At 42.2% G+C, this 19,715-nt stretch overlaps 1 protein-coding gene across 2 annotated transcripts in view; it reads left to right on the top strand.

Annotated features, from left to right (window-relative positions):
- The window catches only part of endou (endonuclease, polyU-specific), a 66,210-nt gene that overhangs the window by 8,272 nt on the left and 38,223 nt on the right, over positions 1 to 19,715 (top strand). The window contains exons 2-4 of one of the 2 annotated variants that reach the window (XM_043676426.2): positions 5,303 to 5,422; positions 12,696 to 12,855; positions 15,667 to 15,869. In XM_043676426.2, the coding sequence (XP_043532361.1) occupies positions 5,303 to 5,422; positions 12,696 to 12,855; positions 15,667 to 15,869 (483 nt within the window). The remainder of the gene's footprint in view (positions 1 to 5,302; positions 5,423 to 12,695; positions 12,856 to 15,666; positions 15,870 to 19,715) is intronic. The other variant, XM_087976544.1, reaches the window with a different exon arrangement.

The raw sequence follows: 19,715 nt of genomic DNA, 5'->3' as shown, positions 1-19,715 counted from the left end.
CCGAAGGCCTGTACTGTGCTGTACTATTGTGTTCTATGACCATACCATTAATTGCATAAGTTCTGTTCTGATTTGCCTTACCAAAATGCAACACCCTACATTTCTCTAATTCTGTGATTTCGTGTAGGCTCTAGGGAAGAAACAGTAAATTTAGATGCCATCATAGGAACAACATTCAGCCCCTGGAGCTTGTATACGGGTGGCACAGTGGCTCAGTGATTAGCACTGCTGCCTCACAGCACCAGGCTCCCAGGTTCGATTTTAGCCTTGGTTGACTGCCTGTGTGGAGTTTGCACATTCTCCCCGTGTCTGCGTGGGTTTCCTCTGGGTGCTCCAGTTTCCTCCCATAGTCCAAAGATGTGCAGGTCAGGTGAATTGGCCATTCTAAATTGGCCATTGTGTTAGGAGCTTTAGTCAGAAGGAAATAGGTCTGTGTGGGTTTCTCTTCGGAGGGTCGGTGTGGACTTGTTGGGCTGAACGGCCTGTTTCCACACTATAGGTATTCTAATCTACTTCTAATCTATACCAGTCAATGAGATCATGGTTGACCTGTGGACTAGGAGAAAGTGAGAACTGCAGAGGCTGGAGACCAGAGTTGAAAAATGTGGCACTGGAAAAACACGCTAACTCTATATAGAGGTCATGTTGCAGCTGCACAGACATTGATTAGGCCACTTTTTGGAATATTGCGTGCAGTTCTGGTCTCCCTCCTATCAGAACGATGGTGTGAAATTTGAAATGGGTCAGGAAAGATTTACAAGAATGCTGCCAGGGTTGGAGGATCCGAGCTACAATGAGAGCTGTTTTCCCTGGAAAACAGCCCTCATTGGCTGTTAGGCTCATTAGGCTGGGGCTGTTTTCCCTGGAATGTCGGAGGGTGAGGGGTGATCTTAGAGAGGTTTATAAAATCATGGATAGGATAAAGAGACAAAGTCTCTTCCCTGGGCTGGGGAAGTCCAGAACTTGAGGGCATAGATTTAGGGTGAGATGGGAAAAATTTAGAAGGGACCTAAAGGATAACTTTTTAACACAGAGGGTGGTGCGTGTACAGAATGAACTGTCAGTGGAAATGATGGAGGCTGGTCCAAGAACATTTAAAAGACATCAGGATGAGTATATGAATTGTAAGCATTTAGAGGGATAGGGGCCAAGTGCTGGTAAAAGATGGGATTAGGTTAGGAATCTGGTTGGCGTGGATGAGTTGGACTGAAAGGTCTGTTTCCATGCTAAAACAAAAAAAGAACAAAGAAAATTACAGAACAGAACGGCCCTCCAAACTGCGCCGATCCAAATCCTCTATCTAAACCTGTCGCCTATTTTCTAAAGATCTGTCTAGATACATCTTAAATTATGCTATCGTTCCTGCACCTAACACCTCTACTGACAATGCATTCCAGGCACGCTCTACCCTCTGCATAAAGAACTTTCCATGCATATCTCCCCTAAACTTCTCCCCTCTCACCTTGAACTCATGACCCGCAGTAATTGAGTGCCCCACTCTAGGAAAATGTCTTTTGCTATCCTATCTATACCTCTTATGATTTTGTAGACCTCAGTCAGGTCTAATGAAAGTAATTGTAATCTACTCAAAGTCTCTTCATAGCTAGTGCCCTCCATACCTAGAAACATCCTAGTGAACCTCCTCTGCACCCTCTCCAAAACATCCACATCCTTCTGGTAATGCAGCGACCACAATTATGCGCAGTTTTCCAAATGTGGCAGAACCAAAGTTTTATACAACTGTAACATGACCTGCCAACTCTTGTACTCAATACCCTGCCCAATGAAGGAAAGCATGCCTTATGCCTTCTTGACCATCTATTAACCTGTGTGCCCCCCTTCAGGGAATAATGGACCTGAACACCCAGATCTCTCTGTGCATCAAATTTCCCCAAGACTTTTCCATTTACTGTATAGTTCACTCTTGAATTGGATCTTCCAAAATGCATCATCTTGCATTTGCCCGGATTGAACTCCATCTGCCATTTCTCCACCCAACTCTCCAATCTATCTATATTCTGCTGCATTGTCTGACAGTCCCCTTCACTATCTGCTACTCCACCAATCTTAGTATCATCTGCAAACTTGCTAATCAGACCACCTCTATCTTCCTCTAAATCATTTATGTATATCACAAATAACAGTGATCCCAGCAGTTCTCCATTTTGAGAAACTCCCTTCCACTACTACTCTCTGTATCTTGTTGCCCAGCTAGTTCTTCATCCATCTAGCTAGTACACCCTGGACCCCATGTGACTTCACTCTCTCTATCTGCCTACCATGGGGAACCTTATCAAATGCTTTACTGAAGTTCCTGCATATGACATCTGCATCCCCTCCCTCATCAATCAACATTGTCACTTACTCAAATAATTCTCTTAATTTCGTAAGACATGACCTTTCCTGCACAAAACAATGTTTCCTTTCACTGATAAGCCCATTTTCTTCCAAATGGGAATAGATCCTATCCCTCAGTATCTTCTCCAGCAGCTTCCTTACCACTAACGTCAGGCTTACCAGTCTTACCTGGATTATCCCTGCCACCCTTCTTAAACAAGGGGACAAAATTAACAATTCTCCAGTCCTCTGGGACTTCACCCGTGTTCAAGGATGCTGCAAAGATATGCTGTGCATCCCTATGACCTACATTCATCTGATATCTCTTAATACCAATGCTTAACAAAATCTACCTATCTCAGATTTAAAATTATCAAATGATCCAGTTTTCACTGCCATTTGTGAAACAGAGTTTCAAACATCCACCATGCTTTCATATAATCATAAAATCCCTGCAGTCTGGAAACAGGCCATTAGGCCCAACAGGTCCACACTGACCCTCCAAAGACTCAGACCCATTTCCCTGCCATACGATTCCCCTGACTAACGCACCTAGCCTAAATATCCATGAACATCGTAGGAGATTTAGCATGGCCAAGTCACCTAAACTGCACATCTTTGGACTGGGGTAGGAAACCACAACACCCAGAGGAAACCCACACAGTCACAGGGCAAATGTGCAAACTCCACAAAGACCTGAGGGTGGAATCAAACCCAAGTCCCTGGCACTATGAGGCAGCAGTACTAACCACTGAGCCACCTTTGTTACTCATTCCAATTATTACTCATAGAATCCCTACAGTTTTAATGCAGGCCATTTGGCCTATCAAGTCAACACTGACCCACTGAAGAGCATCCCACCCAGATCCACCCCCTTGCCCTATCCTTATAACCTTGCATTTTCCCTCGCTAATCTACCTGGTCTGAATATCATTGGATACCATGGACAATTTGACATGGCCAATCGACCTAACCTCCACATTTTTGGACTTTGGTAGGAAACCCACACAGAAGAATGTGCAAATTCCAAACAGACAGTTGCCCTAGGCTGGAATTGAAGTCCCTGGTGCTATGAGGCAGCAGTAGTGACTACTGAGCCACCGTGCTGTTAACATCTTGAAGACTTGGATCAGGTCGCCCTTAACTTCTAAATTCTAGAGAAAACGTGCCTACTTGCACAATCTCTCCTCATAACTTAACCCTTGAAGTCCAGGTATCAGTTTTTTAAAACTATGTTGTATAACCTCCAAGATCAATAAATCCTCCTTGAGGTGTGGTTTCCAGATCTACTCAAAGTACCCCAAGTGGGGTCCAGCCATTGTTTTTTCATGACTGCACATAACTCCTGCATCCTTATACTCCAGTACTATGAAAACATACAAGCCAATGTTCCAATAGTTTTCCTGATTATTTTCTGCACATGTTCATGCCATTTTAAAGATCTATCTATCTGAACTACCTAGTCTCTGAATATCCAATGTATTTAACTTCATATTATCTTGAAAATACCCTGATCCCATTTTGGATCCAAAATGGATAACCTCACACTTGCTTACATTGAACTCTATCTGCCACAATTGTGTCCATTCATTTCAGCTATCATTATACTTTTAAATTTGCTGCCATCATCTGTACTGTCTAGAATACCATTAACTTTGCTTAAGAAAGATGTCATTAAACTTACAAAGGTGTAACTAAGTTTGGAAGGTTTGAGCTATCGGAGAGGCTGGATGTGCTGTGACTTTTTTCCCTGGAGATTGAAGGGTGACCTTTTAGAAGCTTATAAAATCATGAGGGATGTAGATAGTGTGAATAGCCAAGGTTTATTTCCCCAGAGTAGGGGAGTCCAAAACTGCAGATCTCGTGTTTAAGGTAAGAGGAGAAAGATTCAAAAGGGAGCTGAGGGGCATTTTTTTCACAATGGTGTGAGCTGACAGAAGAAGTGGTAGAGGCAGGTGGAATTGCAATATTTGAAAGATGTTTGGACAGGTACGTGAATTAGGAAGGTTTAGAGGACTATGGGCTAAATGCAGAAAAATGGGACTAGGAAAGCTGGTTAGCATGGATGAGTTGAGCTGAGGCGTCATTTTGCATGCTGTATAACTCCATGACTTATTGCTGATTCCAGTTTTTTCTATATCATTATGATTGTGTATTTATGAAAGGTTACTGCTTCAAACCAGTTACGATTAATTTTGTCATAGATTGAACTGATTTTGAATTAACAATGAATAAAAATGACTGAGTGAGATTGGGGCACACAAAATAGTCTATATTTTTGGAACTCCATCCATTTCATTCAACAATACTTGCATCAATGCATATACATATTGGCAACAGTGTGTATTATCTACAAGAGGCACTATAGCAACTCACCAAAGGCCCTTTAACAGTGCCTTCCAAACTTGTGGCTTCTACCATCAAGGACAAGGATAACAGAGCACCATGGGAACATCACGTCTGCAAATTCCCCTCCATGCAACACACCATTCTTGCAAGGAAATATATCACTGTTCCTTCACTGTTACTCAGTCAAACTTCCTCACTACACCATATGGATAACAGATCAAAATGGCAACTCACCACCAGCACCTTCTCAAGGCAACTGGGAATGGACAATAAAAGCTAACCTAGCTCATGACATGCACATCTTATAAGCAAAAGATTAAAATCAAAATAGTATGTTCCTGGTGCTCCTGTATATATACTGATCTTCTTAGTGTCCCTGCCCAACTCTCACGTCCTCCCAACCTCCCCAGCACTCCTCCCTCTCTTTATGAGCTTTCTGTCCCCTCCATCAGTTTCTGATGGAAACTGATATGGGCTTGGATCGGCGCAACATCGAGGGCCAAAGGGCCTGTACTGCGCTGTATTCTTCTATGTTCTATGATAGAACATTTCAACCCGAAGACCAGACATACAAGGCAGATTTAGTCATTCCATTAATTTCTACGCTTGTTCACAGGAAACAAGGATTCATGTGTTGGTCGCTGCGGGGATCATGTAAACCATAATTATAACTGTCAATGCAATAGCGCATGTGTGCGCCATGGAGACTGTTGCACCGATTACAACTTGTGTAATGGTAAGTAAAGAACTAATGACATTCGAAAAGCTAGCAGGATGTTCAGCTTCTCAAGTACAAAAACAGTGAAGAGCAACAGTGATGACACTTCTCTCCCTGGTCACTATCTCAGGCTGAATTTAACTTAGCAATTTCCTATTTGATCCTGAGCTAAATTCTTGACTTCAGTCCCTTTATTAATAAGACCACAAAAAATTTACTCTCTCTCTCTCTCTCTGGATTTGTTTCTGTCTTGCTCTCTCTCTTTCTACTCCCATGCTAGTAAATTTGCTATTCACTGTCTCTCTTTTAGTCTCTCTGACTGCATTCACGCTCCCTCTCATTGTCCTGCTGTTCCAGTCTCTATCTTTCTAGGTATTCTACACTGATTGCATTAGCAGACTTTTTTTTAATCTTGGTGTCTCTCTCATCCATGCCTTATCAGAGGCACTATCTTTCTTTTGGACATGGAACAGTACAGCACAGGAACAAATCCTTCAGCCCACCAGTCTGGGCTCCCTTTTTTCTCTGTTTCACTTTCACTCTTGCTATTTCTCCCATTCTCCTCACTATTTCTTCCTTTCTCTCTCTCTCTGGTTGAATGTTTAAAGTCTGCTTTCTCTAACATTGTTTATCTTCCAGATCTGTTTGGTTTCCAAGAAGAGTTATTGGACTTTAAACAATAACTCTGTTTCTCTCTCCAGAGATGCTGCCAAGTATGCTGAGTTACTTCTGCACTTTCTGTTTGTTATTTTCTCTCCCTATTGTGACCTCTTTAACCAGGTGTTTTCTCACATTCTAACATCCCTGTATCCAGTACGATGTTTAAAAGCTGCCTAATTGCACTTATATTAAGTACCTGCAAATGTTTGCAGTGTTCTGTCTTGAGCAGTCAGTCTCCCAAATGTGAGAAAGTTTACAAGTCTGCAGAGGTCATGACTCAACTGAACCTGCTGTTTTTACTCACTGCAGCAGGGGAAGGTGCAGTGAAGCTTATAATCCCAACAACCCCTGTCACTGCAATACAAAGTGCAGCCAATATCACAATTGCTGCCAGGACTACTCTTCTTAGTGTGGGGGTAAGAGTGAACTGTACTAATTGTGTTCGCGTATCTCTTTTCCTCTCTCTCTCTCTCGATCTCTCTCTCACTCTGACTCTCCCTACCTGACCCCCCCCCCCCCCCACCTGTCTGTTTCCCTCAAACTTCCCTCTGTCTTTTTCCCAAAACTCTGAAGCATTGTGAACTGTGAAGTATATAGAACCTCAAAAAGATAGGTTGGTGGAATAGCAGACAAGTAGCAGATGCGGTTCAATGCAGAGAACTGTGAAATGATTCATTTAGATCGGAACAATGCAGAGAGACAATATAATGTAAAGAGTGCAATTCTAAAGGGGGTTATAGAAGCGGGATCTAGGTGTACATGCGCATAATTCCTTGAAGGTGCAGGATAACCTGAGAGCAGTTAATATAGCATACACTACCCTGAGCTTCATTAAGAAGATTTTCACTAACACTTGATTCCCTAATTGATTAAGAATCTGTCTTCCCCAGACATAAATATACACAAGGACCCTATTCCCACAACTTTCTGAGGCAAGGAGTTCCAAAGACTCTTAAGCCTCCAAGAAAAAAACTTCTCCTCATCTCAGTTTTAAATTCATGCCCCTTTTATTTTGAGATTATGCCCTCTGATCCAAGATTCTCCCCTGAAGGGAAAACAGCATTTACCCTGTCAAGTGCCTTAAGAATCCTAAAAGTTTCAACAAAATCACCTTCCATTCTTCTAAATTCCAACGATTATGACCCTGATCTGCTTAGCATTTGCTCCTAAGACAATCCTTCCATACCAGGAATCATCATGGTGAACCGTAAATGAAATATCTTTTCTTGAATAAATAGACCAAAACTGCTTATTGCTGTGGTCTCACCAGCACCTAATACAATTAGAGTAATTTTTCCTAACTGTTATACTCAAACCCCCTTGAAATAAGAGCCAACATTCCATTAGCCTTCCCGATTACCCACTGCCCCTGTGTGCTAGCTTTCTGTGTTTCATGCAGAAGTACCTTCAAGTTGCTTTGTGTTGCAGCTTTCTGCAGTTGTTTTTCCACTTAAGCAATGCACTGTTACAAAGTCATACCCTTTGGTCCATCATGTCTATGTTGACTGACCAACACCATAGTATGCCTGTCCCATTTACCTGTACTTGGTCTATAACCTACTGTGCTATGGCATTTTAGTTGCTCATCCAAATATTTTCTGAACTTTCCAAGATTACCTGCTACCTCTACCATCTCGGGCAGTACATTCCATATTTCTACCACAATCTGGGTGGGGGAAGAAGACGGTTTCCTTTCGATCTCCTCTAAACCACTTATTCTTCACTTTAAATGTGTGCTGTATGGGTCTTAGACACATCTGCCATGTGCAAAATATTCTCACCTCTCATGATTTTGTCCACCTCAATCAGATTCCCCCCTCATTCTCCTCTGCTCCAAGGAACACAAACCCAGCCTATCCAATCTTTCCTCACAACCAACTTCTCATCCCAGGCAACATTCCAGTGAATCTCTCTGCAGCCTCCCCAGTGCAATCAAGTCCTTCCGATAGCGTGGCGACCTAAACTATAAATAGCATTCCATCTGTGCCCTAACCAAAGTTTTATAAAGTTCTAAGAAGTCTTCCTTGGTCCTATATTCTACAGTCAGGCTAATGAAGGTAAGCATTCTGTATACTTTCTTCACCTCCCTGTCTGGGAACTACAGGGATCTTTTGAATTAGTTTCCAAAGCAAACAACTTCACATTTGCCCACATTCTATAAACTCTATTTGCCAACTTTTTGTCCACTTACCTAACATATCAATATCTCCCTGTAAACTGTTTGTATCCCACTTGCAACCTGCATTTCTATCCATTTTGTATCATCCACAAATTTAACTATAGCACATTCGCTTCTATCCTCCAAGTAATTAATATATAATGAAAATCATTGCAGTTGCAGCAATCAACCCCATGGAACACCTTGGTTTAAAGACTGCCAACATGAAAAAGAATCCTTTATCCCCACTTACTGTTTCCTGCCCATTAGCCAATTATTAGTCATTACTCCATGCCAGTATACTACATTCGACATCATTTATGACTTAATCTTTTGTGAAGAGTAGAAGTATAAGAAGAACGGAGGGGTCTAACATACTGGCAGGAGGAATTAAACTAGTTTGGAGGGGACGGGTTTGACCATTAGGGAAGGGGTTCACCAGTAGGGCAGGAGCTCGAGCGTTTTTACCCAGTGTGAGGAAAGGAAAAATAATATGTTTCTACGTCAGGATGGTAAGCGGCTTGAGTGGAAGTGAAAATGGTAGTGATCTACTGTCTTTGTCCTTCAAAGTGATTGTAGTCATGGCTTGGAATTTGCTGTCTTTGGAGACGCATCGTGTAGATAGAACACAACGCGACTATTGGGTGTGCGTGTATTTTGTTAGTGTGGTGTTTGTCAAGTGGATTATTTTGACCTAGTTTGTGCCAAGTTTCTTGATTATTTTTAGAACTGGACTCATCCAGGCATTTATCCATCAAATTCCTAACCTGTGCCTTGTAGATGGTGGAGAGGCATTGGGTGCGGGAGGGATGGGGGGGGGGGGGGGGTTGGGTGGGGGTGTGTGGTTTGGGGGGGTGGTCAGGAGGTGAGTTACTTGCTTCATGATTCCTAGCCTCTGAACTGCTTTTGTCGCTGCAGTATTTATGTTGATAGAGGGGATTCTTATAGAATAGAACACTTGGCCCAACAAGTCCCCACCGACCCTCTCAAGAACATCTCACCCAGACTTACCCCATTACCTTGTCCATCTAACCCTGCATTTCCCACAGCTAATCCACACATCCCAGGACACTAGAGCAATTTAGCTTGGCCAATTCCTCCTACATCTTTGGACTGTAGGAGGAAACCAGAGCACCCAGAGGAAACCCACATAGACACAGGGAGAGCTTGCAAACTCCACACAGTCACCCGAGTCTAGAATTGAACATGGGTCTTTGGCACTGTGAAGCAGCAGGGCTAACCACTGAGCCACCGTGCTGCTGCTGGTAATGCTATTGAATGCTAAAGAGAGAGAGTTAAGACTCTCTACTGTTTGAGATGGTAATTCCTTGCCGTTTGTGTGGTGTGAAAGTTACTTGCCATTTTCCAGCTCAAGCTGGATTTTCTGGGTCTTGCTGTGTTATAACACAATAGTATTGAGGATTTTGCAGTCATTAATGAGCATCCCACTTCTGATATTATGATGGACAGAAAGTCATTGATGAAGTAGCTGACAATGGTTGTGCTACTCCAGCAGAGGTGTCCCGAAGCTGAGATGACTAACTTCCAACAACCTAAACCATCTTCCTTTGTGCCAGCTCTGACTCCAGCCAATGGGGAGTTTTCTCCCAATTTTCACTGACTGCAGTTTTGCTCGAACTCCTTGATGCTGTACTCAATCGAGTGTGGACTTGATGTCAAGGGAAGTCATTCTCATCTCACCTCACCTCTAAAATTTAGCTCCTTTTTCTATGTTTAGACCAAGGCTCTATGAGTGGCCCAGGTAGATCCCAAGTTGAGCATCAGCGAGTAGGTCATTGCTGAAAGTAGGACTGTTCTTTGTCTACTTCTGTCACTTTACTGATGATTAATAGTAGATTGGTGGAACAATAATTAATTGGGATTCTGTGCATTCTGCATACAAGATATGTGTGGTACTGGAACAGGTTTGCTAGGGGCATAGCATGTCCTGAAGAAGGGCTTATGCCCGAAACGTCGATTCTCCTGTTCCTTGGATGCTGCCTGACCTGCTGCGCTTTTCCAGCAACACATTTTCAGCATAGCATGTTCTGGACTGCATGTGTTCAGTACGATAGCCAGAAAATTGTCGAGGCAATTAGCCATTATCATCTCTGGGAATTACTCAAATTGGCTAAAGACTGGCATCTGGAATCATTCACTCGGCACATTTGGCTGAAGACCTTTGCGAATGCCTTTGCACTAATATGTTGGGCTCCCCCTTTGTTAACAATAGGGATGTTTGTGGAGTCTCCTCTTCCAGTGAGTTGTTCAATTGCGCACCTTCATTCACAACTAGCTGTTCAGAGCTTAGATGTGATCAATTGGTTGCACAACTCCTTAGCTCTGATGATCAGTTGCTCTTTGTGTTATTTGTCATCCCCTGATGGAGATAGTAGAGTGGAAGTTATACTAGGCTGTGCGGTTGTAGATTATGTTGGAGTACAGTTTGGCTGCTGTTGATGGTCCACCATACTTCGTGGATGCTGGATCTGTTTAATGTCTATTCCATTGAGCACAATAAAAGTACCACACAGCATGATGGTATTTCTCAATGTGTGGTGGGGCAGTGAGAGTGTGTGTGGTGGTAGTACATGGGAGTCAATAGGAGGTTTCCTTGCTCATTTTTTACTAGACCTGATTAGACTTCTAACTCCAGACTTTTATTGATGCACCATGATGAGATTCAAACTCACACCCCCTGGGTCCCCCCCAGACCTGGGTCTCTGATTTATTAGAGAGAAAGTGAGGGCTGCAGATGGTGGAGATCAGCTGAAAGTGTGTTGCTGGAAAAGCGCAGCAGGTCAGGCAGCATCCAAGGAACAGGAGAATCAACGTTTCGGGCATAAACCCTTCTTTCCTGAAGAAGGGCTTATGCCCGATACGTCGATTCTCCTGTTCCTTGGATGCTGCCTGACCTCTCTGATTTATTAGTCCTGCAACAATGCCACTAGGCCATCACTTCCCCCTTTATTCTTCTTACCAAAGTGCATAACCTCACATTTTCATGTATTTTATTCCATTTACCAGATTTTTGTCCACTCACCCTAACCTGTCTATGTCCCCCTCTTCAGACTCTGTGTTATTCTCACCTCTTCCCTTCCTACCTATTTTTATAACATTCACAACCTTGGCTATAATATATTCATTTTTCATAAATAATTGTGGTCCCTGTGGCTTCATTTGCTGAATGACAAAGATCCCCCACCCACATCCAAACTCTTTGTCTTCTGTCAGTTAGCCAATCCTCTAATCGTGCCAATATATTACTCATTTGGATCACAAATAAGCATGAGAGTGGCAAAGGCATAGAATATATTCTGGGTAGGAATTGCACTGTCATGGCCAAGAGTGGCTTGGTAGAGATGGTTTTTCTAAACATACTATATATTTCTCAGTCTATTGTTAAGACTTGATTGTAGTTTTGATCATTTTCCCAAAGAATGAAGTTTGGCTAACTGGTCTGTAGCCTTTATTTTCCATCTCTCTCCTTTATTGAAAATATATGAATTCCTATATGGTGGGACCATTCCTGAACTTAAGGAATATTGTGAACTTGCAGCTCTCTCTTTTAAAATCCTCGGATCTAGATAATAGGGATTTATTGGATTTTAGACCCTTAAATTTCTTCAGTACGTTTTGGCTCAAATGAATTATCATAATTTTCAAACTCTTTTTACCTTTTTTATTGCCCTTTGTTTCATTGTGCAACTTTTGTTTTCCACTGTGAAGAAAGACGCAAAATGTTTGTTATGTCTTTGGTGATTTCCTTATTTCCAGTGATAATTTCTCATGTCTCTGTTCCAACTAATTAATTTCTTTTATGCAACTTCTTATGTCTTTGTAAATATTCTTACAATTTGGTTTTATATTTTTGGCTACTTTATCCTCATGACTTTTATTTTTTCCTTTTCATCAGATGATTGCCCCCATTCCCCAGTGCTCTGTTATGTCTGCAACTTGGACTGTAGCCTTGCAACTCTGAATCAAAGTTGCACAATCTTCAGTCACTTGTTGCAATTATGGTTGTTTGGGACTGCAATGCATCCCACAGATTTTGACATACTGTAGTCACAGCACAGCAGTATTAGCCTGCTGGTTAATAGGTTAAATAGTTAATAACTTACATAGATAAAATAGTAGAATGTCTCATTATCCTGGCCTGGAAACAAAGGAATGAGTCTTGTCATATTTGGAGGCAAGAAAAGGTAGTTAAAAAGAGCATCTCTTCTCCATCTGTTTTGAATTCTCACATGAACCAAATTTCTGACTTTGCATTTGATCTCCATGTCACAGAGATGACATGGAGATCCACACATCTCCACATATGCCCCCTTCCTGTTTGAGTTTCACTCAATCTCTATTGCCACACATTTTTGCGTTCTCTAGTTTATTCCCTCTTTTCTTCATACTGACTGGGTTTGCAAATCATGAAGAATTCCTGGTGTTGCTGATGTAAATTTTATTAACTTGCAGGAAGTGAAGTCGGTTTTACCGATGAGGAAATTCTCGTAGTTTCTGAGCAGATTTATTCTCTGGACACCAACAAAGCAACAAAGAATGAGATACGTCTTAATCTTCAACACTCTGTTTCCAAATCGCAAACTGGGACTAAGATTGATTATGCCCAACAGCGGTAGGTACATTTGAGCAACTTGAGATCATCAATAATCTGTATCTAGTTTTATTACCCATCATAGAACATAGAGCATTACAGCACAAGTACAGACTCTTTGATCTATCAGTTCGGTGCTGACCTTGATGCCTTTCTAAACTGATTCCATCTGTCTGCCTGCCTTTCCATAACCCTCTCTTCCCCACTGGTTCACATGCCCCCTGTGTATGTTGATTACATTGATTCCTTGGCAATGTCTCAAATTTAAATTTCTCATTCCATCTTTTCACATCTTATTTCAGTTATGGGCCAGACCAAAGCCCCTCAAATATATTAAGAAAATAGCCCAGACCGTAACTTTTTCTTATTTTAAAGAAGAGTGTAAGGCAGTTGCAATTTAACTGGTTAGAATACCCAGCATTAAGCAAAACACACTTTATTCATGCACTATAGTTAAAACACAATCAAAGAAAGAAGAAATTGGAATAACTTAACTCTAATAGAACATAGAACATAGAAGAATACAGCGCAGTTTGGCCCTCGATGTTGTGCCGATCCAAGCCCACCTAACCTACACTAGCTCACTATCCTCCATATGCCTATCTAATGCCCGTTTAAATGCCTAGAAAGAGGGAGAGTCTACCACTGCTACTGGCAGGGCATTCCATGAACTCACGACTCGCTGAATAAAGAATCTACCCCTAACATCTGTCCTATACCTACCACCCCTTAATTTAAAGCTATGCCCCCTTGTAATAGCTGACTCCATACGTGGAAAAAGGTTCTCATGGTCAACCCTATCTAAACCCCTAATCATCTTGTACACCTCTATTAAGTCACCCCTAAACCTTTTTTTCTCCAACGAAAACAGCCCCAAGTGCCTCAGCCTTTCCTCAAACGATCTTCCTACCATACCAGGCAACATCCTGGTAAACCTCCTCTGCACCCGTTCCAGTGCCTCCACATCCTTCCTATAGTATGGTGACCAAAACTGCACACAATACTCCAGATGCGGCCGCACCAGACTTATATACAACTGCAACATGACCTCAGGGCTCCGGAATTCAATTCGTCTACCAATAAAAGCCAGTACGCCATATGCCTTCTTCACCACACTATTTACCTGGGTGACAACTTTCAGAGATCTATGTACATGGACACCAAGATCCCTCTGCTCATCCACACTACCAAGTATCCGACCATTAGCCCAGTACCCCATCTTTTTGTTACTCTTACCAAAGTGAATCACCTCACACTTAGCTACATTGAATTCCATTTGCCACCTTTCTGCCCAGCTCTGCAACTTATCTATATCCCGCTGTAACCTGACACATCCTTCCTCACTGTCAACAACTCCACCAACTTTCATATCATCCGCAAACTTGCTTACCCAACCTTCTAGTCCCTCCTCCAGGTAATTTATAAAAATGACAAACAGCAATGGTCCCAAAACAGATCCTTGCGGAACACCGCTAGTAACTGCACTCCAAGATGAACCTTTACCATCAACTACAACCCTTTGTCTTCTTCCAGCCTGCCAATTCCTAATCCAAACCTCCAACTCACCCTCAATGCCATACCTCCGTTTGTTTTGCAATAGCCTACCATCGAAAAACCTTATCAAACGCCTTACTAAAATCCATATACACCACATCTACCGCTTTACCCTTGTCTACCTCCTTAGTCACCTTCTCAAAGAATTCAATAAGGTTTGTGAGGCACGACCTGCCCTTCACAAAACCATGCTGCTAATTGGATAACAACAGAATAATAAGACATGCGGTGAGTTCTGTTACAGACAAACAGGGTCATATATGCATACAGATGCAAGATAAGGCTACAATAATCAATGACTGTTGGTCATAGAGTCATATAGCATGGAAACAGTTACTTCAGTCCAACTTGCCCATACCAACTAGGTTTCCCAAATTAAACTAATCCCATTTACCTACATTTTGTTCACATTCCTCTAAACCTTTCATATTTGAATACCTAAATAAATATCTTTTAAATGTTGTAACTCTACTGCATTGAGAGTGTAGTGCTGGAAAAGCACAGCAGGTCAGGCAGCATCCAAGGAGCAGGAGAATCGATGTTTCGGGCATAAGCTCTTCATCAGCAATAAGCCCAAAATGTCAATTCTCCTCCTCCTCGGATGCTGCCTGACTTGCTGTGCTTTTCCAGGACTACACTCTCAACTCTGAGCTCCAGCATCTACAGTCCTCACTTTCTCACAGTCTACCTGCATCTATCACTTCCTCTGGCAATTCATTCCACATACAGTTTACAAGAAAGAGAACACTGATGAAATACCAGTCATGGTGGAAAGGTAGAGGGAATAAATAGAGTTTAAATTGATCAGCCTTATATACTGGCTGTGGTGGAATAAGTAAGTCACCTGGTAGAGATAATGCTTCCAGTTTCTAAAGGAAGTTGGAGTGGAGATTGTCTAGTCACATTACCCTTCCCATGAGAAAACGCCCCATTAAAAAATCAGTCAAGACATGAGAGAGAAAAATAAATCATGCAGTGTGTGTTTGGAAGCTGGGATGTGCTGCCAGAGAGTGATGAAGGCGGGGTCGACAAAGCCTTTTGAAAGAGAATGAGCAGGGCTACAGGGAGAAATTGGAGGAATGCCACTGGGTGAATTTATCCCTCACAAACCTACCAGAGACAATGTGGATCAAATGGCCTCCTTCTGTGATACAGAACTCTGTGCAAGGGATAAGCATACTGCTGCATAATAAAGCATCCAATACAGAAAAATAACAAGACCATCTAATACAGCACACAGCAAATTCTCACAAACCGCATTCTGAATTTCACATTTAGGCTTTTTGCTTATGTGAATGAAGAAGTTCTGTTCTCAAGGCCAACTTTTGCTAAATTCATCGCTCTATTAAACAACTACAACCGAATGACTGGCATTGCAGAGAAGTTCACAGTGGAGCAGCTGGCAGAACAAGACATGTTCATCACAGAGATTATGAAGAGTTCCATCATGAACAAGCTGTACCAGGTCTTCCGGTCAAAGAGTAAGTGCTGAATCTTATCTTTTTTGGCTAAGTGCAAGCTTTAATGCTTTATCTCCATGAGGCCAAGTGAGGTATCTTGCCTTATTGCTCATGTACCATTAATTATCTTTCCCATCCATATGACTTCCCACGTTTCTAGTTCTAGCCCCATCTTGCCACATGCCATTCCCAGAACAGTTCATAACCCAATGAAAGACCAGATCTTTTGCATCCACAGTTATTTCTAAAAACCCAATGTTCAGTCGGATAAGCACTGTCACTCCAGAGTTGCCCTGCACAGTTCCTGACATTTGACTTGGATGTGACAGACAGGGGGATAGCAGGGTCCTGTTGTGCAAGCAGGAAGACACCTAGGATAGACAGTGGCATCAGAACCCGTCGGTCTGGGCTGAGGTTACCACCCAGCTCAGTGCCATCTCTGGAGGAATGCCCAGCATTATGAGAAGAAGATCAATAACCTGCTCCAATTCCCTCAATCCCTCGATGTTTGCAACTTGTACCCATCTCCCATTAAAGTTCATGGTCTTCTGTTCTACCTGTTACCTGCAATATCAGGGGCTAATTTCGGTAGTGTAGTGGGGGTCTCGGTCACCTAATATGCAAAACGTGCCCGTATCAAAACCGCGTAGAAGCATCCTTGTTCTCGACAGCAGTCTTTTTGTTCAAGAAGAGGAGTAGAGACAGCCCTGGAAATTATAGACCTGTAAACCTTGTGGATAAAGTGTTGGAAAGGGTTATAAGAGATAGGATTTATTATCATCTAGAGAGGAATAAGTTGATTAGGGATTGTCAACATGGTTTTGTAAAGGGTACGTCTTGCCTCACAAACGTTATTGAGTTCTTTGAGAAGGTGTCCAAACAGATGGATGAGGGTAAAGCAGTTGATGTGGTGTATATGGATTTCAGTAAGGTGTTTGTTAAGTTTCCCCACAGTAGGCTATTGAACAAAATACAGAGGCATAGGATTGAGAGTGATTTAGCGGTTTGGATCAGAAATTGGCTAGCTGAAAGAAGACAGAGGGTGGTGGTTGATGGGAAATGTTCATCCTGGAGTTCAGTTATTAGTGGGGTCCCGCAAGGATTTGTTTCGGGTCCAATGTTGTTTGTCATTTATATAAATGACCTAGATGAGCGCATAGAAGGATGGGTTAGTAAATTTGTGGATGACACTAAGGATGGTAGAGTTGTGGATAGTGACAAAGAATGTTGTAGCTTACAGAGAGACATAGATAAGCTGCCGAGCTGGGCTGAGAGCTGGCAAATGGAAGTTAATGTGGAAAAGTGTGAGGTGATTCATTTTGGAAGGAGTAACAGGAATGCAGAATACTGGGCTAATGGTAAGATTCCTGGTAGTGTGGATGAGCAGAGAGATCTCGGTGTCCATGTACATAGATCCTTGAAACTTTCCACCCAGGTTGATAGGGTTGTTAAGAAGGCATACGGTGTGTTAGGTTTTATTGGTAGAGGGATTTTCAGAACCATGAGATTATGCTGCAGCTGTACAAAACTCTGGTGCAGCCATACTTGGAGCATCACGTACAGTTCTGGTCACCATATTATAGGAAGGATTTGGAAACTTCGGAAAGAGTTCAGAGGACATTTAGATTAGATTAGATTAGATTAAATTACTTACAGTGTGGAAACAGGCCCTTCGGCCCAACAAGTCCACACCGACCCGCCGAAGCGCAACCCGCCCAGACCTATTCCCCTACATTTATCTCTTCACCTAACACTACTGGGATATTGCCTGATATGGAGGGAAGATCTTACGAGGTAAAGCTGAGGGATTTGCGGCTGATTTTGTTAGAGGGAAGATGACTTAATTGAGACATATAAGATATTCAGAGGGTTCGATAGGTTGGACAGTGAGAGCCTTTTTCCTTGGCTGGTGATGGTTAGCATGAGGGGACATAGCTTTAAATTGAGGTGTGATAGATATAAGGCATATGTCAGAGAGTAGTAGGGGTATGGAACACACTGCCCACAACAGTAGTATATTCACCAATTTTAAGGACATTTAAATGGTCATTGGATAGACTTATGAACGCGAATGGAATAGTGCAGGTGAGATGGGCTTCAGATTGTTTCCGCAAGTTGCACAATATCAAGAGCCGAAGGGCCTCTACTGCGCTGTAATGTTCTATGTTCTATCTTTCTTTACTCACTCTCATTAACACCACATGCACTCTTCAATGTCTACTTTCTCAATCACTCACTCACTCAGGACACCTCCTTACCTTCTCCAAAAGTCATAAATTGTGCCAACAATTTTCATCTCCATTAATGTCTGTGTCTTTCATTTGAGGATGAAAGCAGGACACAATAGGGCAGAAAATATCCAGACAGGTAGCCTGATATTAGGCTCCTCACCAGACTTACTGCCTTAAAATGGCTGACTGACTGTGTCCAAGGCCCTGGTCTGATATCGGAGGCTGCTCTGAACTTATTGTGCCAGTACTCCCTCTTGACTTGTGTGAGAGCTGCTGACAACATGACAAACTTCCTAGCTTTGTGTCTGTGCTAAATAACAAGGCAAGACAGAAATAATAAAAACTTGATAATTCTGGCTGAGGAAACAAAGCTCAAAAAAGCAAGGCAATGCGTGAGGCAGAGATACTGTGAGCATCTTGGTAGGCTCAGAGTGAATGAGTACTAAGACAGCAAGCAAACTGCAGGTACAGGTCTGGCTCGTGAGCTGAGTATCCATTAGGGCTGAAGGTACAGCATTGAATTGCAGGAAAATACCCTATAGGATTAGTGATGTGTCATAAGAATTCTGAAAGGCTAACACATCAGATGTCATTATTGGTGGGTGGATTTCCTCACAATCAGTAATGAACTAAGTTGCCAGGTACCCGATCTGACTTCCATGTCAAGAATTCTCAATGTTTAGCTTGTTTTGGCATGTTTAGCTATAAGACGTGAGAACAGAAGTAATCGCATCGACTCAATTCTACTTTCCTGTTTTCCCTCATAACACCTAGTTCCCTCGCTGATTAAAAATCCGGCTATTTTAGCCTTGAATATACATAACAACCCAACCTCAACAGCCCTTTGTGATAAACAATTCCACGGATTCACTGTCACAGAGAAGAATTTCCTCCCCATCTCTGTCTTAATTGTGCGACCCTCCCCACCAATTCTGAGATTATGTACTCTGGTCCTAGACTCTGCCATGGTGGGAAACAACCTCTCTACATCTACCGTGTAAAGTCTCCTAAAAATCTGTTTGTTTCAATAAGGTTGGCTCTCATTCTTTTAAGTCCCAATGAATATAGGCCACACCTACTCAACCACTCCTCATCAGACAGTCCCTCTATATTCTGAATTAGCCTCATGAATCTTCCCTGGACTGCCTCCAAAACCATTTTAATTTTCTTTAGATAAGGGGACCCAAAACTGTTCACAGTATTCCAACTGTGATCAAACTAGTGCCTTGCACAGTTTTAGCAGAGACACCATTTCTTAATACTCCATTCCCTTTGAGATGAAGGCTGACATTCCATTTGATTTCCCTATTACCCACTGAACTTGGATGCTAGTTTTTTTGTAATTCATGCAGAATAACTCCCAAATCCCTGTGTTCTGGTGCTTCCTGCAGTCTTTCTCCATTTAAATAATCTTCACCTTCTTCCTGTTCTTCCTGCCAAACTGCATAGCTTCATGTTTCCCTGCATTTTATTCTATTTGCCAAGTTTTTGCTCACTAACTTCACCTTTGGTAAGGAAGGAAGCTGAATATTAATGATAAGAGTTGTGGTGTTAATAAGGAGTTTAACAAGCTTTTACTCCTTTTAATTAGCAACTTGCCACCATTTAGTGAGAAACTCATCTCGACCCTCATCCC

Source organism: Chiloscyllium plagiosum, unplaced genomic scaffold, assembly GCF_037043375.1.
Source record: "Chiloscyllium plagiosum isolate Xiang-an unplaced genomic scaffold, Cpla_swu_hap1 HiC_scaffold_29, whole genome shotgun sequence".
Taxonomy (NCBI): Eukaryota; Metazoa; Chordata; class Chondrichthyes; order Orectolobiformes; family Hemiscylliidae; genus Chiloscyllium; species Chiloscyllium plagiosum.
Note: the sequence above shows the minus strand (reverse complement) of the source record. Positions and strands in the feature narration are given on the sequence as shown.